The sequence below is a fragment of the Phalaenopsis equestris genome, unplaced genomic scaffold, assembly GCF_001263595.1.
Source record: "Phalaenopsis equestris unplaced genomic scaffold, ASM126359v1 Scaffold000302, whole genome shotgun sequence".
Taxonomy (NCBI): Eukaryota; Viridiplantae; Streptophyta; class Magnoliopsida; order Asparagales; family Orchidaceae; genus Phalaenopsis; species Phalaenopsis equestris.
In genome coordinates this window covers 328,558-352,789 of record NW_018164744.1, presented here as the reverse complement: position 1 = coordinate 352,789, position 24,232 = coordinate 328,558, and the positions used below count along the sequence as shown (strand labels likewise).

The 24,232-nt window shown below is 33.2% G+C and overlaps 1 protein-coding gene across 1 annotated transcript in view; it reads right to left on the bottom strand.

The window, feature by feature from the left end:
• The window catches only part of LOC110025563 (probable tocopherol cyclase, chloroplastic), a 41,947-nt gene that overhangs the window by 11,725 nt on the left and 5,990 nt on the right, over positions 1-24,232 (bottom strand). The window contains exons 3-7 of the mRNA XM_020726116.1: positions 21,690-21,769; positions 17,447-17,523; positions 16,659-16,828; positions 8,042-8,139; positions 6,891-6,998 (exon numbers count right to left, since the gene is read on the bottom strand). Of these exons, the coding sequence (XP_020581775.1) occupies positions 6,891-6,998; positions 8,042-8,139; positions 16,659-16,828; positions 17,447-17,523; positions 21,690-21,769 (533 nt within the window). The remainder of the gene's footprint in view (positions 1-6,890; positions 6,999-8,041; positions 8,140-16,658; positions 16,829-17,446; positions 17,524-21,689; positions 21,770-24,232) is intronic.

Sequence of the window (24,232 nt, the reverse complement as noted above, 5' to 3'; positions counted from 1 at the left end):
TCGACGAATAACAGTGCAAGCGATGCGAATTGTGGCGATCAGACGCGTCGACTCTCCGAATTGCGAAGTTTGTGCGCGCGGGAGTGCGAATTGTGCAGAAGGCCACCCTAAGGCTCGAAAGGTCTTATAGGGATCCCTTTTGGGTTCCTCATGTTGGTTTCATCCTTCTAAGTGTTAGAAGTCGATAGCACACACGCGAAACCACAAAAGAGTACAGAAGCGGGTTGAATTTTTTTTAAAATGAGGCGGGTCCAATTTCTAAGGTTCTAAGATAGTCGAAGGGAGATCCCTAAGGCTAGATCCTAAATCCTAAGAGAAAGACTAGACCTCACTAAAAATGAGGTCAACAATATTATAAAAACTTTTATTTGTATCTGTTTATCATCAATACCTTTCTATTATAATTCATAAATATAATAAATTAATATACCTATGCAAATCTTTAACATTAATTTCTATATGACCAATTTGATCATTATAACATAATAATCGTATCATAAATGCGCTATCAAAATATCTAACCAAATATCATTCTAAAGCATGAGACTTAAAAGAAACACAATATTATTATCATTATTTAGAAATAAGAGTACTCAATTGAAGTTTAAATAATTTGATTTCTGACTTTCCTTTCATCCCTACATTTTCTTCTTTAATTAGATACATATAGAAAATGTTCATAATAAATTCTATACTTATTTGATCATATTCATTTTTTCTTACTACCATTAACCTTTAAATCTTTAATTTAACACTCTCAATAACATTATTATAAATACACCGATCCTAACATCTGCATTTTTAGTAATTTTTTATTACAAATTCCAACAATAATACGACTTTAATATTTCTTGACATAGAAAAAGCCAAAAATTTTGATTTAAAGCATATTCTAGTATCTTCTCACTTTAGTAATAATCTATTTCAAATTTTACTAAAAATAATATAATCCATTTAAAGTTATTTAATAATTTTCAATTTTATTAATTGATATTAGTTAATATTTTTTTCATTCAAATATATAAATTAAACTGCATTAAATTTTATCTAATGTAAGTTGATGCATTCTAGTTAACACATTAATATGATCAAATAATGACCTCACTTTAATTCTATTTAAAGTTTTAAAACAATCTTTTAACATACTTCCAATATTATAAATTTATCATTTATTTAAAGCTTTGACATTTTTCTAAGTAAAATTAAATCTAGGTTTTCTGCACAGATTTTACTAAAATAATCTTAAATAACATACAATATTGAGTAAGACTTTAAAAAAAAATCCTAATATTTTTTATCTCCCACTCACTTACTGTCGATTCGGTTCTCGGTTCGTAAGATTGGCTCGAGTTCATGGCAAGACCCTTGCTCTCGCGATTTCTTTCTCCCTCATGTGCTTTGGGCCCTTTCGGTCGCCACTCATGCCTGTGATCAAACGAGCACCTCATGTGTTCAAATGCTCCGTTGTGAGCACAGCTCAAACCTTGTGTCTTCTAGTCAAGTTGTTCTTGACGTCTATGCATCTTTTTGCTTTCAATTCAAGCCCGTCTCATTACCACTTTGTGAGCTCATTTCTCCTAATTTCGACCTCCCTCAATCGTACAAACCACACCAGCCAATCTCATTCGCCATAACTCTAATTCTCTCTCTCGCTCCCTCTCTCACCATTAAACCTCCTCAGGATCTCTTGCTTCCTTCTTCAAACTATGAGAGTCGTCTCCTTTCTGTCTCCCTTGCTCACTCTCTGAATACTTCGTTTCTACCTCCCTCATCAACTCCATCTTTTATAAAAAATTGTGGAATCACTGGCTATCATCCTCACTTCGTCTTTCTTTCCAACTCCCCCCTCCCCCTTTCACCTTCATCTCCCTAACTATTCCGCTTGTCTTTTTATTTTTTAACAAGACATTAAAATTCTCTAGAACTAGAGGCAGAGGCAGAACAAAATTGGGTCGCTCTCTAGCTACTTGATACGTGTTTTTAAATTTTTGATTTTTTTGGGCTATCATCTATTTTTCTATATTTTCTTTTTTGCCTTTTTTTTGTGGAATCATTTGCATGTGGTGTTTATCGGGTTGGTAGGGTGTCATGTTTGGGCCCTCTCACACAATATATCTGTATCATTCTTTCTTTTTAATAAATTAGCCCTTGGGCTTTCTCAAAAAATAAATAAAAAATAAGACATTAAAATTCACATGAGAACACATACAACATGGACACTCTAGTAGATAGAAGGTTTCAAATTTTATTTGTAGCACAAGACAGAAATCAGAAAAAAAAAAAAAATACGTGTTTTTAAATTTTTGATTTTTTTGGGCTATCATCTATTTTTCTGTATTTTCTTTTTTGCCTTTTTTTTTGTGGAATCATTTGCATGTGGTGTTTATCGCGTTGGTAGGGTGTCATGTTTGGGCCCTCTCACACAATATATCTGTATCATTCTTTCTTTTTAATATATTAGCCCTTGGGCTTTCTCAAAAAATAAATTAAAAATAAGACATTAAAATTCACATGAGAACACATACAACATTGACACTCTAGTAGATAGAAGGTTTCAAATTTTATTTGTAGCACAAGACAGAAATCAGAAAAAAAAATTATTACCATTATGTTTTTAAGAAGTTTCAAAGAGAAGTCCAAATAAGTCATTTTGAAATTTTATTTCCCAAGGATTTAATATCATAAGATTTCATGCTAATTGTATTTATGTCTCGTGCAATTTTCTTTTTTCTGTAGCAATTATCTTTTTTTACAAAAAAAAATTATTAACATTATGTTTTTACAAAGTTTAACACTTTTATTGTCGATTCCAAGCCCAAATGTGAAAAGTGGAGGGTTGTGTGACGTAGTCGATCGCCTGTTAAGTAGTCGATCGTCAACATAAAACTTGTCGAAAAAAAACATAACATAAATCATTTTGATCATTGTGTAAGTGCTAGAGCGTCCCCTGGAAGAGACGCACTATATGGTCTGAATATAGTGAAAAGTGTGCAAGGGTCGCTACACCGGTGCTCAGGTGTAGTATCAAATAAGCAAAAGTGTTCACATTACGAACGAATGCGGGTAAATAAATTGGTCCATGAAACTAATATTAGGAAAAGATCTTGGAATATGTACTTTTACTGGTAAATTAATGAAATTAATTGATATTAAGATTCATAGAAAGATAAATATCTTATGTGTTCAAGAAACTAAATGGGTTAGAGAAAAGGCTAAGGAGATTGATAACTTAGGTTTTAAACTTTGGTACTTAGGCAAGAGTAGCACTAGAAATGAGCTAAGTGTAATTATAGATAAGATTTTGAAAGATAATGTTGTAAAAATTAATATAGTTCGAGATAGAATTATAGGTGTTAAGATTATTGATACTAATATTTTTAATATTATAAGTGTTTATGCTCCTCAAGTACGTTTAGATAAGGTTTTAAAGATAAATTCTGGAATGACTTAGAAGACTTAATACAAATGATACCTATTGAAGAAAGATTTTTTATTAGAGGAGATTTAAATGGACACGTCGATAGAGTAATAGAAGATTTTAGAAATATTCATGGTTGCAACGATTTTGGAGTGATTAATAAAGAAAGTAAAACTATATTGGATTTTACTTTAGCATATGATTTTGTTATTGTTAATCCTTAATTTTGTTATTATTTATAAGAATGGAGCTAATAAAACATAAATTGATTCTTTTCTTATGAGAAGAAGAGGTCGTTGAGAATGAAAAGATTGTAAGGTCATTCCAAGTCAACATCCACTGTTAGTTATAGATTTTAAGATAAAGAATCGTAAAACAAAAAATACTAGGAATCATTTTCATAGAATTAGATGGGGGTACCTAAAAGACAATTAAAATTATTTTTAGGAGTAAAATTCAAAATTTTAAAATTTGAGATGTTCATGAAAAAACAAATTTTATGTGGGATAAAGTAACAAAAAACTATTAAACAAGTGGCAAAAATTGTACTTGAAGAACCAAAAGAAAAAGTTTCTATAAATAAAAATAGTTGGTAGTGAAATAATAATGTGCAAGAAAAGATAAAATATAAGGTTTGCTATAAAAATTGGTTTAAATGTAAAGGCTTAGGGAACTAGGAGAAATATCAAACGTCCCGTAGGGAGTCTAAGAGAACAATTTGTGACGCAAAAAATTCTGCCTTTAGTGATTTATAATAAATTAGATAATAAGGAGGGTGAAAAATATATGTATAAACTAGTCAAACAAAGAGAAAAGAAAAGTAAAGATTTAAAAGTAAAGTGTATTTAAAATAAATATCAAAAAGTGTTTTTCTTAGAAAAAAATATTTAAAATAAGTGGGTGAGTTATTTTAAAAATTTTTTAATGAAGTTTTAGAAAATACGATCGATCTTAGTGATCTTAATATCGTTAATAATAATAATAAAATGTCAATAAAATGTTTCATTTTTACTGTCGCATTAGTAAAAAAGAAGTAGAGGATGATTTAAAAAAAACTAAGGGTGGAAATTCTATAGGATCTGATGATATCCTAATTGAAATGTGGAAATATTTAGGAGATTTGAGAGTTTATTGGCTTACTAAACTCTTTAATATTATTTTGAAACCTAAAAAAATGCCTGAGAAGTGGAGGAAGAGTATTTTGGTCCCCATTTTTAAGAATAAAGGGGATCCACAAGAGAGTGCCAATTATAGAGGAATTAAGTTGATGTGTCATACTTTAAAATTATGGGAGAGGGTAATTGAACATAGGTTAAGAAGTATTACAAAGATTTCTTATAATCAATTTGGATTTATGTCTGACAGATCTACTATCGAAGCTATACATTTATTGAGAGGCTTGATGAAGAAGTTCATGTATAATAAGGAGGATCTGCATATGATTTTTATTGATTTAAAAAAAGCTTATGATAAGGTTCCAATATATATCCTTTGGAGAGTTCTTAAGAAGAAAGGCGTTGATAGGACTTACATTCAAGTCATTAAAGATATGTATACAAGAACTTTTACTTGTGTTCGAACAGGAGGATTGACCAATTATTTTCCTATTTTTATTGGTTTACATTAGGGATCGACTTTAAGCCCATATCTTTTTGCTTTAGTTATGCATGGTCTTACTGGACAATTACAAGAGGATGTACCCAGGTGTATGCTTTTTGCTGATGATATCCTTCTCGTGGATTAGATGAGAGAAAAAGCACAGGAAAAACTTGAATTATGGAGGTTTAACTTGGAGTCTAAAGGCCTTCGTTTGAGTGGAACTAAAACTAAATACATGGAATGTAATTTTAGTAGTAGTTGCTCTAGTGACAAAAATGTAACTATGGGTGATCAAATTATTAAAAGATGTGAACTCTTTAGATATCTCGGGTGTACTATTCAAAGTGACGGTGATATTGATGGGGATGTTATTAGTAGAACTCGAATTGGTTGGTTGAAGTGGAGGAATGCTTCAGGCCTATTGTGTGATAGAAAAGTACCACTTAGACTGAAAGGAAAATTTTATAAGATGGTGGTAAGACTTGCAACGCTCTATGGCATTGAATGGTGACCTTTACAAGAGGAGCATAAAACTAAGTGAAGTGTTGCCGAGATGAGAATGATTAGGTGGATGAGTGGCTTTACACTTAGAGACAAAATGCGAAATGAATATATTTGTGATAGGGTTGGTGTAACTCCAGTGACAGACAAAAATAGAATAGAGAGAGTCGTCTTAGATGGTCTTAGATGGTTTCGTCACATTAAACGTCGACCATCTGATAATCTGATTTGAAGAGTAAATGTTTCAGATTTTGCTTATGTTAAGAAAAGGCAGAGGTAGACCTAGGATGACTTGGGCTTATTGTATAAAAAATGATCTTAATTTACTGGGATTAAATGAAAATATAACACTAAAAGGATTCATGTAGCCGACCCCACCTAGTAGGATAAAGGTTTTGTTATTGTTGTTTGTTGTATGTCATTTCCAAGTTTCAAACAAGGATGACAAACGAGACATTTTGAAAATTGTATTTCCTAAGGGTTTAATATCATAGGATTTCATGCTAATTGCATCTGTCTAGTGTAATTTTATTTTTTCTCTAGCAATTATTTTCTATTAAATTTGAGGTATTCTTAGTATTTTCTCTTTATAGTATTTCATTTTTAATAAAATCCACTCCCTTGCAAATAAAATTGGAAGCTACAAAAAAGAACTTCACACAAAAAGATGTATTTGAAAGAAGACAAATCCAACGAATTCCAAATATATTGATTTGAACTAAATAATGTGTTTTAAATACATTTTAATTTTACATTCCATTTGTTTTTCTTTTGATCAAAACCCCTGCAAAAGGAATGCAATACACTTTGTTTATTGCCAACCAAATGAGCCCTACATGACTACCGACAAATTGAGATTACAATAACGTATAAGAAAACTTACCATCAGCTACAATGGAAACAAGATGTTACAGGAGAGAGCATAATTGAATTAACGATATGATGGGGTGTCATTGTACTCCAGCGCATGATAACGATACTTAAGAAAGACAGAAGGGAAAGCATGAAGAAAATTTGAGGATTGCAACATGATAAGTTATAATGTGAACACAAATTTAAGAATGGTTTAAGGAGCGGGAAAGCCCTCTTTAAGAAATTTGAATTTAAACTTAGGGTTGGATGGGGCCATTAGAGTCATTAATTAAGATGTACGTTGCTATTTTGTTGCTTTGATGGGATTCTTGTGGAGGTGGTAGAGCATTTATAATCAATACATGGTTCTAGCATTAAGGAAGGTTCTAAAGTAGAAAGCCTTCATCAACCAACTTTGGGGATGGAGTGAGGCTCTCCTATTTTCTATCACTGGGAATGATTACAGATACTGCAAACCTATTAACAGCAAAAATAGCAAATAGCCGTAGAAATAGCATACCAAGGCCGCACTTTCATAGTTATCAGCCACTCCAGGAAGTTTCCTTAAGCCACCAGCAGCTGTCAAAGCGACTGCACTAGAAGCTCCCTTAAATACATTACACTGGACCTGCAGTAGGCAGAACATCTGGTTACACAAAATTAAGTAGCATTTACCATTTTTATAATCGTATGTATTCTACTTAAATTATGAGGGAAGCAATCATAAATCACAAAGGCCAGAATACCAAATATTAAAATCTGCCCAAACAAAGAAGGAAATCAGATTATCACAGTTCAATCAGTTCATATGATGTATGAAAAATTTTTAAAGCTTAAAACCATTATACATTCACATTCGCACCAAGGCAAGCATTAAGCTTCTTATGACAGTAAACGGATTTGCTTTTTTGGTTTTCTGCCACACCAAATGGAACCTAAAATGATTGTTAATTCAATAAATTTAATTTTTTAGAAATTTGGATATTTCCATCTCAAGGTTCTGTACTTTATAGTTTATTAAATATGCATGGCTCTACTTTCCATAATCTTTTAATTGAAAGGCGGCTTGTGCATACTCAGATTTACACTAGTCTGCGGCTAATTATTCTATGGTGCATATTTATTTCTTTATAAAAAAGTACTTTGTTTTTCTAATTAATACCGTAATAATAATAACAACCAAAAGATTGATTGAAACCAGCGGGGATGGGGAAACAACCTGCACTGGTGAGAAGCTTGTAAGCCAGGTTAGCCACTTATACAAGAGTAGTTCTGCAAGATATGCTTCACGGAAAAATAAAATTAAAGGACATGAATATGTAATAATTAAATGCTTAAGAGTATCAAAATCTAATTACTTTCATAAGCAGCTTGACTAAATCAAATTAATTGAGCAAGCATGATTAGACAGATAACAGCACAAGGCGTATTCAACATATGCCATCATTTATAGCCTATAAACACCAAATGTTGGCTGCAGCTAGATGACACTTTGGAACAGATTAAGGACTTCAAATTTTCAGTACACAAAGATGTACGTTCTTAAATACCTTTGAAGCTCTTTTACTATTTATTCCTATGACAGCCAATTATTCATTTTAAATAGTAAGAACAATTTTTCCCTTCCATGACAACCATAAAGGTTTTGTGATGGTTGAAGAAGAAACTTACCCAAAACCATTTCCTTGGAAAGCCTCCACCCCAATTTTTTTCCGAGTAAGATGGAGCATTTTCAAATTCAAAGCGTTCTCCATCCCATTCAATCCAACCTGTGGAATGCCACTGAATCTTTGGATAGACTCTAAAAAATACACAACAATCTTACCACATCAATGAATCTAAGATGTTCAGAAAATAAAAAGAAAAAAACACACACACACACACAAAAGATACATGAAGAACTTTTTTCATAACGAAAGAAAGTAAAATAGGAGCTTTAAGTTGATTATAATAAGTGAAACAGATGGGAAAATTTTTCCAATGATATGCTTCAACAATTAAAAAAAAAACATAGAATAGCATACATGCCCTTCAAGGGTAAAAAACTAAATATTACAAGCTAATTAACTACCAGAATTTTGCTCAGCAAAAGCACCAGCCCCATCTTCAAAATTAAGAGCACGTTTTAATGAGTTAGATTATTTTCAGTTCAATCAGACTTCGTTTGTTATTTTTACACCATTGTTTATTTAGATCCAAAGTACAAACACATTATGGGAGCAAACTTCCTTTTAATTACCCCTCCTACTCGTGAGAAAGCATTCACAATTAAAAGTGCTCAAATGTGCTCATTTGTAGGCTATACTTTAAAATTTGGGGTCCAATTGAATTAATGGGGGACGAAAGTAGACCCATCAAGATCTAATGATTTTATCATCACAAGAATACCATTGTTCCTAGTTTATCAATGCTAGAGATACTTAAGCCATAATATCAAGAGAATTTGATTAGCAACAATTGGTTGCCTCCTCTTAGGCATCAAGAGCATACTCAAAGAAATATATCTCAAAGTTTTGAGAAAAATAGGTTGAATACTGAATAGGCTCAATTGTCTTTTCCCTTTGCTTTCATTCCATTAAATAACAATCTTACAATCTATTTTAGGTACAAAATAAAGTGCATATAATCTATTTTAAGTAACTTGATAATACATATTCCTAATCTAAATATTCAGCTAAAAGGGAAATATATCATAATAAATATATTGGAAATAAGGAAGCTTCTAATTATAGAATACTCTTAATTTAGCTGTCTGATTTTCATTCTTTCTGATTGACATCCCCCCTCAAATTGATGTTGATTGATCAGGAAGCATCAATTTGCCAACAAGAAGCTAATAACACTAATAACATTGCTGAACATTGTTGGGACAAAAAATTCTCAATCCGTGAGTGTCGAAGTCCGAAAATGCCGAAGCCCAAGAGTGTTGAAGCCACAGTTTTGCCGAAGCATAAGAATGCGAATCCCAAAAGTGCCGAAACCAAAAAATGTCGAAGCCAAAAAATGCGGAAGCCTGAAATGTCAAAGTCTGAGAGTGTCGAAGCCCAAAAGGGCCAAAGCCTAAAGAGCGTCGAAGCCTAAAAATGCCAAAGCCCAAAAGTGTCGAAGCCTGAAAATGCTAAAGCCCAAGAGTGTCGAAGCCTAAAAGTACCAAAACCCAAAAATGTCGAAGCCCAAAAGTGATGAAGCCTAAGAGGCTGAAGCCTAAAAGTGTTGAAGCCCAAAAGTGTCGAAGCCCAAAAGTGTTGAAGCCCGAGAGGCCGAAGCCTGAGAGTATCGAAGCCCAAGAGGGTCGAAGCCCAAGTTTTGCCGAAGTCTAAGAGATCTATGGTTTGTCGAAGCTGAAGCCATCGATCTAGAAATGAGTGTTGAAGCCGAAGCCAAGGCGGTCGAAACGAAACGTAAGAAGCAATCGAAGATGTCACAGAAGCAGCGATGCTTAGTGAAGAAAATCTGAATCAAATGAATAATAATACAAACATAACAGCCCTTTTCAACCCAAGAATCCTTGTATTTCACAATGAATGGATTTTGCATTTTAGAATTTTGCATTTAATGAATGGATTTTGCATTTTAGAATAAGTTCTATCTCCTTCAAGACATAATTCTTCATACAACTTATTCATGCAAACCAAAGAAAATTTCTCGCAAAACCAAAGTATCATCCACGGATTCATCAGAACTCGCATTCTTCCTGTAATTCCTCAATCTCCAAAGCCATAGAAACAGAGGAGGAAGAAGCCGAAAGTCCCACAAGCAACTCCAGAAAAACCCTAAATATAAACCCATGATTCTCCTTCTCATTCGCCCTAAGAAACCAAACAAAAAATTCAACCAGTTTTTCCCATTCCTTGACCCTATTAGCCTCAACCATCTCATCCATCAAAACCCTAAAATCCCTCGACGGGTCCTCCGAATCAACTGTCATCGCGATGCTCTGTTTGAACAGGACTTCACCGGCCAATTTCAATTTCACCATGATCGACGAGCTGGTCTCGTCGGGATCAAAGAAGGTCGATCGGATCGCAGCCGTCGAATGACATTCTCGACGGAGTTGTACGAATCGCCGAAAACGGAGGTTGCAAAGAAGCTCTTAATTTCTTCTTCGGTGAAGGTGAGGAAGGAGTCGTGGGAGTCGAAGTACATGGAGTTTACTGTCTTGAAGATGTCGTGGACGCAGCCGGAGAAGAGGATTTTCATCAAAAACCCCAAAACTTTATTCATTGTGTTTCTCGTTCCGACAGTGGTGCAGATGAAGAAGAAGAGGGCTTTAGACAAAGTAGACGAGCGAGAATAAGGCGAAGAAATAGTTCATCCCATCCCGCAAGAAGGCCGGCGGGAAGGGAGCCTTGATGGTCCTCCAATAATTACCAGTGGTTAGGGCAAAATTTTGGCTTTGATACCATGTCAAAGTTTTAATAAAAATAGGTTAAATACTGAATAGACTCAATTGTCTTTTCCCTTTGCTTTCATTCCATTAAATAATAATCTTACAATCTATTTTAGATACAAAATAAAGTGCGTATAATCTATTTTAGGTAACTTGATAATACATATTCCTAATCTAAATATTCAGCTAAAAGGGAAATATATCAGAATAAATATATTGAAAATAAGAAAGTTTCTAATTATAAAAAACTCTTAATTTAGCTGTCTGATTTTCATCCTTCCTGATTGACAATATAGACTTTAGCTATTTTAGGATTTAATTATTTTAGAAGGCATGCTATTCTGAATGCTAACCCAAATATAAGTTTGGTTAGGACTTGCATCCACTTGAAGGCCTATCTTTAATTGCGAAGAAGTGATAGGGAAGAGCAGAAGCTCAAAATAGTCCCCTGATAATCAAAAAGTGACGAATTTAGTCATTGAATTTTAAAGTGCTCAACTTTAGTCCTACACTATTGAAAATTGATCCCAATTAGTCCCTAGGCTAAATTTAATCGTTAAAGTAAACATTGCATTAACTTTGAATGTAATTTATAATAGAAATTTTAAATAAACATTTCATTTTATCATCACTTTTTTTGTATGAAATTGATTATTTAAATTTATAAATGAGAGTATATCTTTTTGTTTTGATATAAATAATCATTAAATACTTCCATTTACATCTAGCCAGAATTATTTATTAATTAACTAATTAATAAATATTAGAATTTTATTTGATTAATTAAATTTTAATATGTAATTTTTTTGCTAATTAACTATTAAATAGTATATTACATTTATCTAATTATAATTAATTTGCTAAAATATTAATTAATCACTAGTTATTAATCAATTAAATTAATGATATAACCTTATATGAAATTAAATTAAAGCCACAAACCTACCTTCCCCTTCCCCTCTTCTGCTCGATACCCTCACTGACATCCTTCCCCCTCAATCGGCTTAACCCAAAATCTTTGTCTTTGCGATCGAACCCTCGTGATACAATCACGATCAGAGCTAGTTGGGAAGGCAACAATGAGATAATAGCATACGAAGGCCACCAAATTTCCATCTTCCTCCTGCTCCACTTTTACTAGAAAGCACTAAGGAACACGACCCTCGTCATTCTCCCTCTATGTACCACCAGCCTTCACGCACTTCAACTACTCTAAATTCGGCAGATCCATTTTCAAACAGGATTTACTAAATAATGGATTTAAGGCAAAATAGAAGAAACAAGAATTAAGAACTCGTAGAATTTAAAGATGTCACTTTTATGGTTTGATTAGGTTAAATCATGCTAAAAAGTATAGTCCCATAATTGTTGCTCTAGTTGGTTTTAGTCGAGCCTTCTCTAGGTCGAACCAATGAGGATCGAAGTGTGGTTTCTTCGCAGTTACTGAAGCTCAAATAAGTAGCAGTTGAACCGACGAAACATAGATCCATAGCAGCGACGAAGTAGCCACGAAGTAGTGAAGGCCTAGGGATATGACATGATGAAGCAACAAGTTTGGATGATCTTTCGTAAATATAATTTGTTAATTTGACTAATATACCCTTAATTGGTCTCATAACACCATTATATTAAACAAAAAAATTAATTTAGGCCTAATATGAATCAATTTTCAATAGTTTAGGACTAACATGATGCTTATTAACACTTTGAAACTAAATTGATCAGTTGTTGAAAGTTGAGAGACTGGTTTTGGGCTTTTGCTTTAATAGAGAACATGGCAATAAAACCAGATATCTTCTCATGCGACAATTTCTCCACAAAAATGGCTATGTGCCACTATTTCAGTAGCTAAATCAAACAACAATGATTACTAGCAAGTTTGAGGCAAAAGAAGAAATTCTCTCGAAGCATGAGAATAATATTTGTCAAGATCATGATGAAGATGATTCCAAGTAAAAATTATAAGGTTGTTCATATTAATGAGTCCACAAAACTTTTGTTGGCTTCAAGAGAATGGAGATAAGTGGCGATACTTGAGCTGACTAGGTCGTATCCCCCATATTCAATTGGTTATGGGAGTAAATGTGATCATTTTTTTTAAGGTAAATCAATATCATAGTTATAACATTATAAAATCAGACTCAAGAGAAGCCAGGGAACAACACTTAATACTTCTTGAGCAAAAATACAAAAGTTTATTAAGGTTGTATTTTAGTGTTCTCAATATCATCGATGATAAAAAATTTTAAAAAGAATTAAGACAAATTTAGCTTTACATTCCTTTTTAGGATTATTACCAAAATATTCACAGCAGGATACTACCATATGAGGCTAAAAGATAAGACCCTACAAAACTAGCCAAAGATGAAATAAGAAACATACTTTAATGCAATTACATGAATTTATAGGTTCCAAAATTCTCGACTCAATTATACTTGAGTGGTTCAAGGTCAAGTTATAAGAGGATAAATTGACATCAAATAAGAAACTAGTCAAAAATTTTACTCAAAAACAACTACTTCAAAATCTAATAGAGATTAATTATTCTTCTTGATTATGAATGAGAACTGTGAAACAAATTTAGTTTGCCAGGTCTAAGAAGCCTTATTTTTGTAGCAACAATTTGATTTGCAGAGAATAATGCATCAATGTTATCTTAGATTAAATGGTGAGAAATGATGATAGATTTTATCAAGATCTCATGATTTCATCATTTCGTATTGTTATAGACCCAAATCTACTAGGCGAAAGAATGAATTGACACAATTTGAAAAAAGAATCATTCCCAACAACCATGAGTTTATCGTACAAGAAAACCTGTAAATAGAAAAGAAAATATCGTTGAGGATCGATTTTAAGCTAATCTTGGTTAAATGAGGGCTCTATCAAATAAACTTTGACAACAAATCACATTCAAACTTTGATCATAATTATAATATAGTGATATTATTGAAATTACACTAATAGCCACCACTTAGAAAGAAATTTTCCAAATCTTTACAAGCATTAAATTTTTTAGTGTAATAATATGAATAAAATTGATATAACATTGTTGAAATTACACTAATAGCCACCAGTTAGAAAGAAATTTTCCACATCTTTACAAGCATTAAATTCATTAGTGTAATAATATGAATAAAATTGATATAACATTGAATTCTATGAATTTTAGTCGAACTTACATTTATCATCTTTGGTGGATCAATGGGAAGGGTGGATGAGAGGCTTCTATATGCACAAAGAAACAAATTACTGCTTTTATCTTTTTGATTTTTGTATATTTTTGTTGAAGGACTTGAGTTAGAATTTTATTCCATTAAGAATTTGTTCATACTATGACCATCATTGAGACAACAGCCTGGAGCATATTTCTTTCGAAATTCTGAGGCAATTTATGGTTAAAAGATCCCCTCTACTCATAATATTCTGGTAACTGAGAACTCATTGAGTGAAAGGTACATTTAATTTTATTTTGTCATTGGATTATCATGCCCTAAATTTTGCCAACATTGATATTTAGTTTTAGAGGAAGGAAGGTTATTGAATTGCGAACTTCGTTGATTCTACAAGCTCACCTGGAGAGAATTAAGCTTGGGCAAATTTATGTTTCTATCGCAATTGAATAAAATTTCCTAAATATTATATTATAAGATAAATTGCATTGGAGGTTGAGGTTTTTATGGGGGAGTCCCACGGTTAAAATTGACAGCACCACCTATAGAGGAGGTGTTCATGGGTTGGGAGAAGGAAGAGTCATATGTTGCGAGAGGGGAGAACGAAAAAGATTTGGGAAGCTTTTGGCACTAAGACGAGTGCAGATGGAGATTTGAGACAATGTGGTGAATCACGTAAAGGGAGAAGAGGTGCAGTAGCAAAACTAAATGAAAGGCAAAGCGTGTGCTGTAGATCTCAGGTGCAAGTAACAAACAAAAGCTAGAGAGCACAGGTAAAGGATGTAGAGGAGCTCAGGTCTTTAGTGAGGTGATATTGGTTGGTATTGGTAGGTAAGTTCAAGAAAGGGAAAGAATTTTTCAAGTAGTTGATTCCATTTTAACTTTCTTTTTATTAAATTGGATGTCATATGACTCCTACGTGATGCAACAATAAAGGAAAATGATTTTTCAAGTACTTGATTTCATTTTAACTTTCTTTTTATTAAAATGGATGACATATGCCTCCAATGTGATGCAACAAAAACAAAGTCTTTTCAAATAATTGATTCTAGCTTGATTTTCTTATTAAACTGGGCACCATATGCCTTATATGTGACACAATAGTCTACACATTTGTGATATATATTGGACAGAGGTGAGAGGCATGACAACCAAAATTTTTATTTTATTTTGTTTTATTATTATTTTTCCAACCATGTTATGTTCAAGTAAAATATAAATTTACTCCAACAACCTCAAAGCCCTTGCTTGGGTTATAAACTCACGCAATTAATCTTGGTTTATATGTACACACACACACGGGGCCACTAGGTTTCTATATCAATGTACTCAAGTAAAGCAAAGCGCCCAAAGGCTACAAAGATGGGTGTTTTTAACACCCATGTATGATATATATTTTATAAGTTAATAAATACACACATTATTTATGTTTTAAAAAATACTATTTATTATTATTATTATTATTGTTATTGTTATTATTATTAAAAATGTGTCTGTATACTCCTGTATAATCTTTTTCACAAATGGCAAATTTTTTATCCTCCCTTTGGGCAACAACTCAAGCAATACAAAGAAACCATCATGGGCAATTTTTATGTTCTAGACAAATAAGAAAGCTCATTTTGTGAAAGAGGCGAAAATTGAGTGCACTTTTCTTAGAAAATAAATAGTTTACCTTAATTTCAATCGAAGTTCCATCTTTTTTATTCTATTATCACCATATTTAATCTAGTCAACATGTAGAACAAATGAAGGAGAACACTCTTTTTCTTTAATCCTTGGGGTCCCCTAGCTTCCTTGATAGCAGCTTCGCAACTCTTTTATTTATAATAATGGATAAAAAGATAAATAAATAGGAGCTTCTAGTGAAAGAGAGGATGTAGAATGATCGCAGACTAAGAGTAATCGAGGTGGCACAATTGTTGTAATGTAGAGAAGGCATTATAAGAAACATGGCCAGTAATTTAGTTTACATGAAAAGGTTCTACAATGAACCCCTATTTATTGCCATACAGGATCAAATGAAATAATTCCAATTATAATCCTAAATTCAAGGAAACTAATCTAAATCCTATCAACATTCTTCACGTGGTCAACAACCAAGGCCTACTAGATTAGAGTGATTTATGGAAAGCTCCTTGCAAATTACAGCTAAGTCTTCTCACTTTCTCCATTGATCTAGTCATTTCCTTTTTCATCTTTTTAAATTTGGGTGAATCAAGCTGCAAATCCTTCCCGAGATGTGGTTGAACACTTATATATAGGTTGGAAAATTTTGATTCTGTTGTCATTCTTACCTTGTATCCAAAATATTCCAAGGGATCGAGAAGATTTTTCTAATCTTTAGAAAGCTTCTACCCACCTTCTAGAAAGTTTTTTCGAAAATTCAGAAGGTTTTCTATGCCTCGTATAAAGTTCCAAAAGCTCCTTTTAGAAGCCTCTATTAATTTGTCCTAAAATTTTGATGTTTATCTTAAATAGGCATTTTTGGTGCTAGAGCCTCCATAATAAAATATGACGTGATTATACACATTTTAAAAAATATAAATATATTTAATTACGTGTTGAGCTAAAAAGACAAATTTTATCAGAAACTAACATATATAGGATACCAAAGTGCAAAAAAATATATGCATTTAGTTCAAAATGTTGAAGAAAAAATGGATTGACAATTTGAGTATAATAACTCCTGTTCTTACTTGCATCATAATCAAATAATCATTACCCGTTGACAAACCGCCGGCCATGCATACTTGCCAATGAGGTTCAAATACAGGAAAAGCAGCTAACCAGCCTGCAGTAGATTTTTGCTTAGATTTCACATCACCCCATCCATATATTGGACGTGTACTATATTCCCAACGAGCAGTCTTCACAGTTTGAACATAGGTTGACCTATAAAAAAAAGTCATAAATGCAAATAAAATTAAATGGGTATGACAAGAGACAGCTTCAAAAAATGTTGCAGTCTGGAATGCAAGAGAATCAATGCAAGCTGCAAAACATGTTACATGTATAAATATTCTAAGAAACTATTCTCATTCATAAGATATTTCTAAAGAGCATGCCCTATTTTTCGCAAGGAGAAAAATATCAAAAGAGTCCAACTATTTTCAGGGAGACAAAATAGTACCAGACTATGTAAAAAGCCAATCTAGTCCCCAGAATTTTTAAATAACGACTAAAATATTCCTCAATCTCTTTAAATGAGGGCTAAAATAATCCCATCAAGGACTATTTTGATTCCATTTTTTACAGTTTAGGAACTAAACTGGCCTTTTACATAATCTATAAGATCATTTTCGCCCATGTCAATAGTCAGTGGATCATTTTGATTTTTGTCGCATTTTTAAAGTAAAGGAATAATTCAAATGATAATGAATATAAATAGTAAAGAATGGCATTGGCAACGACATGCACCTAAAGCTAGTCGTAAATTTAAAGATTATTATGATTAATTTACATTATCAGACTTACAAGGGATATGAAAAATAAAACAAGTTTTAAACATGCCTTCCATCATCACGAATAAAGCCCTGATGCCAAAAGGGGCTGACCTGAAAGCCTTCTAAAACGCGCTTACGAAATTCCTACAAAAATTAAATTAAGCTTGGTCATAAGTTGAATTAACAGTGAATACACAAAAAAAATTAAGTCAAAATTTCATTCAAATTTAAATGTATAACTAAAGTATTTCCTTGTAGAAGCATGCATAATAAACTGAATTCATGAGCATGGCTTTCCTTCCCTGAATTAATCATTAAGAGAAATTCTCACATTATGTTTAGATTCTAAATAGTTTAAGTTTCATATTTTTCTCATGTCTTATTTATGTGTTACACACGTCATATTTATTATAACACTTCCTTCCGATAGATTATTATGTGTGATTAGCTCCCAACCACATAAATAGTTCCTTGGGCATTATTTATTATAGTTGTTATACTGAATGATATCATGGTTCCTCACATAAAACTCAAGCTCTCTCTCTCCATCATACCCACCTCCTCTCCCCACCTCCGACCCCTTTCTCACTCATCATACCACCTCCTCTCCCCACCTCCGACCCCTTTCTCACTTTTATCTTAACTAAAGAGAAAGAAAACAAAAGAGGCTAAAGGGTTGATTCTACAACAATCACACAAAATCCTATGCCTTCTAATATTTTAACATTCTAACATAAAGCAAAATTAAACATTGTGCAATGCATCGAAATATTTTTCATTCATGAGATTAGACATAAGCCTCGAGATGATTTGAGGTATAAGCCTCAAAATCAACAAAATAGATAAAATAGAAAGTATCAAACAAACTTTAAATTATAAAATAAAAAATATTATACAACTTCAAAGTATAAAATAAAAAAATCATATATTAAATCACAACCCAATAGCAAAAAAAAAATATCATATTAACATGCCAAGATAATAAGAAATAATAAAATTATGCAAAGTAAAAAATAACATGTTAAGATTCTAACATTAAAACATGAAGTAAGAAGGGTTATTAAAACATATAAAAACATCAAAGTAAGTCATCATTATATTTCAGAATAAGTTGAACATAATTAGTCTCTCTCCAACTCCTATTGACAGCAATAGTAAGAACATGACAAATAACAAAAGGTTAGATTCCAAATCCTAAATCACTCTCGTCACTTGATTTGTTTTTAAAATCATCGATATAATAAATTGCTTTCGTCCCTCCCTCATCCTCAGTGATTTTAAATGTGCTCCTATTCCTCATCGTCTTCAATCTCAATCTTCTTCCTTTTTCCCTAATCATTAATAATCGATATGAATATTAGTTACATTTTAAAATAATGACTGGTATTGAAGATTACAACTTCAATTATATAAATTCTTATGAATACTCTTTTTTTTAATTACTTTTGGGCTTAATTACTTTTGGGAGAAATTTTAAAGCAATAAATTTCTCCAACTTTTGTTGTCATAAAATTGATTAACCAAGATATGATCATATGATCTTGGATCTTCTATGAGCGATAAAGAGAATCAATAAGATCAAAAATGGCTCCTCTAGTAAGGCGCTCCTCTTTCCCCTGCCCACAGATATACATAATGATTGATACTATTAGAGAAAATTATAGTCATTGAGTTTATGAGTTTATGATTGGTGGTGAGGGAAGAAATTTATGGCTGTCCAACCGTGTTTGTTTTGGATTCGGTACCGCCTTTTGCTATAGGACAGGAAGTCTTCATCCCTTGTTTCGTCATAGATAGGTTGGTTAGCCACTACAAGGGAGGCAGGGCACCAGGAAGGTTCTGAGAATAGAGGACTGCAAGAAAGCGGGCAGCGGCAATGTAGGAGGAAAACACGACCGGGGTCCGCAGTAGGGCCTTGAACAACAATCTATATGAAGGCAGCGGCAACATTACGTAGAGCAGGAATCTGCATGATTGTGCTGCTTGAATCAACGTAGGCTGCCAGTGCTGCTGGATACAACGAAGGCTACTGGAATCAGCAGCAGTATGTTTCTGCTGCGTGTTGTCAAGGCAAGGAGAAGGGGCTGCCGCAGGAGTGCTGCTGGAGTGTACGCTGGAGCTGGGGCTTGATAGGTCTGATAAAAGGATGGTTGAGGAGGGTGTTGTGCGTGGACAGCAGGTGAAGGCTGGTCGAGGAGGGCAAAACAGCTAGGATTCTCCCGCTCTGATACCATGAAGTAAGGTGGAGAAACTATATTCTCTTCTTTCCTTCAAAACCGAGTTACAATATTTCTCCTTATTATATGGGGCCCAGCTAGGACAAACAGAATACATACAATTACAACTTACCAAATATTAAAAAAAAGCCAAGGAAAAGACATACAATATAATAAGAAAAGAATAAAAAGAATAAAGCTGAAATATGAAACTCCCTCCAAAAGCTTTCACAGATGGAACTTGTATGTCCCAAATGGCCGGTGTCTGCGCAGCCTAACAAGAACGAAATTCCACAGGAACTAGCCTAAGGGGTGAACAAGCCCTTAATTTAACAATCCTAACAAGGTTCCAAGAAATGATAAAAAAAATGCCTATCATCTAGGAACTTTACTTGGAAATTGCTTAAGAGTCCATTCCTTACATCCAATTGAATCTTGATTGGATTGGATCATCTTATAAACTTGCCTCCAAGAAGCATATCAATCAGTTTGATCAATACTTAGTTCATCTTATTCATGGTTCATGGTTAGAGTTCGAACTTAAAAAATTATTAAGTAACACAAACGAAGAATTATAAGGCCATGGGCTCCTATTCCTTTTGAAACTCCAACTCCAACTATAAAATCCCAACTAGTGCTCTTCCGCATGCTACTTAGGTTCTCATGACCCCAACAAATATGAGAATCATGATGTCAAATGGAGTGCAACTGCCTCGAACATAAAGACAATAAAGGAGATGAGAAAAATTATGGTGATTACAACCACCCCACTGCAATCAACAAATACATGGGGGAAGCTATGCCTTCTTGCCATGCAAGGAAAGGAAGCATTCTTGGCCAATAATTTAGGAAGGGCTGCATAAAGAATGAATTGAGTTGACCCTATAGAACTAGATTAAACAATTTTTCTGGAAAAATAAATTTAATATTAATTAATCAAATTAATTAATAGAATAATTCTCAAAATTAACACAGCAAACTAATATAATTAAGAAAATATTAACTTGGTAATGTAACATCACTAATTAGTTAATCAATTAATCAATTTGGGGTTTTAAAATTTTTTTATGCCAATAACCACTCATGTACTTCTGTGCAAGCAATCTACTGCATGAAACAATTGCTATTACAACCCTCACCCCTTAAATTTATAACACATGCACACAAATGGACAGAAAAAGTCATGCTTAGCCCCAAATGATTAGAAAAAATCATATTCATATTCATAGAGTTTTGATCTAAAAGATTTCAAAATAAAAATCAAACCTTTAGACTAATAAAGCATATGGTGCATGAAGTTCTGACACATTTGACGATATAGAAAGAAGTTGATGCATTCAACTTAATCCTTATATGCTATAGAGAGGGTTTTGTCCACAATTTAAAACTGTGTCATCTAGGATTGAGAATGCTAAGTCCAAATAATCAGTTATAATGTGGTTGAAAACAATGTCCAGGTTACTTTTCCGTGTTTAAATATTTACATTTATCTGGTCCTCTGATGCAAATTAGTTAAATAAATATTTTATTGCCCAAAAAAAAAAATAGATTCATTGGAATATGAAACACATGTTCGAGTTAATTGTTAGGTGATAAAATAAAGGAATAGAACAATTTTGAAATATTATTGACACAGAAAGCACAATATCAATCGTCTTTTAACTGAAATATAGCATTATTAAACTATTCTTCCTTCAAGAAAATCAAATAAACCACACAGAAATAAATTGGCACTTTCTTATATCAGTAAAATATATTTGAGAATATTGAGTATTAATACCACCTTCTAACCAACTGAAATATACTTTTGCAAACAAATCTCTGAACAATAACTAGACTAGCATTTCGTATTGCATCTTCTCGGTTGAACATATAAGAAGTGGACATAGACAAATACTTAGCCATTCTATCATGCAAAAAGTATGTAATAAGAAAAGTGAAATATATCATCAGAAGATTGAAGAAAAGTAAATTCAAAGTATCTAATCTATAGAGATACTTTGCCATAAATTAAAAGAAAATATAAGTAAAATTCTTTAGGTATGAACAAATTATAAGAATGTAATGTGGGGAACAAATAATAGAAGAAAATACCTGAGGAGGAAGCTCCCCATTAGGAGGGACTGAATTTATTCCTGCTATGAATGTATTACCGAGCTGGAGTTCATGCCTACCTAATCATATCATGTAATACATTAAATAATTTTCTGAAGCTGAGACAAACAAAATCTAATTGCTGGTAGAAAACAGTGTTATGAAGCTGAGACAAACAAAATCAGATCGCTGGTAAATTAATGCATAAATCCAGATAGTCTGCAACCAACATAAAAAGCCTTCATGTCCACAAAACTACAAATCAGATGCCCAATTATGAATGCATGTTGTTCTATATTACAAAACAAATTAATCAGTGAGCAGATGACTAAGGTATCCAGCAACAACCTTTTAATTTAAGAAATTTGGGTGACATTATAGAGTTAAAGAAAGTCCTATTCAAACATATAGTTTGCTCCATGCAGTTTTCTGTAGGTCCTTTTAGTAAGGTTTTACTAATGAACTATAGTATAATCCAGTTTGTTCTAGTAATTTCAGTTTATAGACAATTGCTCCTTCTCTTTATATGGCTTTATAGGACTCAGAGTGCCTTCTCGGTTTCGAATAGGTTTGTTGTCATGACAAAATCTATAGATATGGTTTTAGCTAGACCAGAACCAATTCACCTACTTGAAACTCCTAACAACATTGATGCTTCTCATGCATTGTTGAGCTCTTAAAAATTGATCGTAAATGAATTGTAAAGTCACTCTCATTCATGAAACAAAGTATCAAACATCTCAACAAATAACTGAGTGTCCAATGTATGGATGTGTCGTTAGTGATCTAAGTTCATATAAGGAGTGGAACAGTAAGCTGTTGATGGCCATGCGGTAAGTGTTCTATGAGAATTCAGCCCAAGGAAGGCATTGAGTTCATGGTGCAAGGTTGTCCAACGCAGAACAACAAAAATATTGTTCCAATCCTCCATTGGTTAATTCCACGTAGTTGTCACTTGCCAAGTGATCAGTAGTACTATATTATAGTTTTGTGCCCAATGCCTTATTGAATTCCTTCTAGAAGGAACTCAAGAACACTATTTTAATTAGATGTTGCAGTTTTTGGCATCTTATGCAATTTGCCAACTTCTGCAATGAAAAGAACAATGAACTTGCTTGTTGTATAATAGGGTGGTAATGTTAAGGAAGTGGTTGTAGCAAACTAGCGGGAACCAACGGTTGATTTTTTTTCATCTTTCATGTGGGGAAATTTCTAATAAATTCTTCTACGCCCTTTCTTTACCTTGGCCCAGTAGAATTGTTTTGTAATTCTATGAAATGTTCTATTGAAGTTGGAGTCTGCCAATAACACTTGAATAGTATTTCTTTAATGCCGCCACTTGCAAAGAGTGAATTTTCTAAATAAGCACAAAGCATCCCTTTTTGAAGGTCCATTCTTGATGCAGTGTGGCTAATTTGTCTGGGCTTTTTGAATCAAGTTAACGGCTTTGGAGTCTTATAAACCTTTATATCTTTTATAAGATACAGGGTATCGATGCACTAATGACAAAGCCCATTTTTTGCATGTTTTGATTTGCCAGTTGTCATCGTGTCAAAAGAAAAAAGGCATCATATGCCTAGTTGGCTTATCATAGATTATTTTCAAAGGGGTAGCCATAACGCAACAATTTAAAATAAAAGAACAAAAATATTGCTACTCTAGAGTTTGAATGACTTGAAGATTAAATATCTACAACTTTGGAGTTTAAAATGCTTGAGCTATGAGTTCTAGAAAGCTTTTGTAATTGGTTCGTATAAACAATGGAGTTCCACTTGCGGTGGCCGCGAATCTGAGGGAAAAGCCGGCCGCGGGTGAGACCCTGCGGCCCGCGGTATCACTCCGACTTTTTACTCCCCTACCCTTCTTCCATTTGATCCCTCCTGGGGAGCTTCCTCTGCCGATCGGAAACGCGTGCCAACATCCGAAGAGTCGGTAAATCAACATCTTTCTTCCTCTTCGAGTCTGCTCTCCCTTGCGAGTAAGAATGGAAAAATTAGGGTATCTAGCAATGAAGACAGATCAAATCAGCAGCGATCTCATTAATTCAGATCTACTTGAGCTCGGTATGGCTGCCAAGAACCTCGCCGATCACGCCTTCATGCTTGGAAGCGGCCTCCATTATTCTCCCAGTAAGCGGCCTGCATTATTTACCCAAAAGTGAATCTCCATTATTCTACCAGTAACCCTTAAATTGAAGTTTGTGGTTGTATCTTTAGGTTTCCATTATTCTCCCAATACCCCGATTTCCACAAGATATCAAAGGCTGTGGCTCTGAATGAGATAAAAATGAAAGTAAAATTATTGATGTATCAAATTCTTTTTGATTTTGCTTTTCTCTAGTTAGTAATCTGGCACATGGAAACAGATATTGAACTGTTCTTTCCGTAAGAGCATCCTTTGCATTTCTTTTGATTAGCATCAATTGTGTTTTTGAGTTTACAACTTGTATGCATTTTCATTTTCTTTTAGATTGATTGTTCTTGCTGGTTTACTAAATTTTTATTTATACTTCCTCTCTTTTATAAAATTGCTGCAGATGTTTC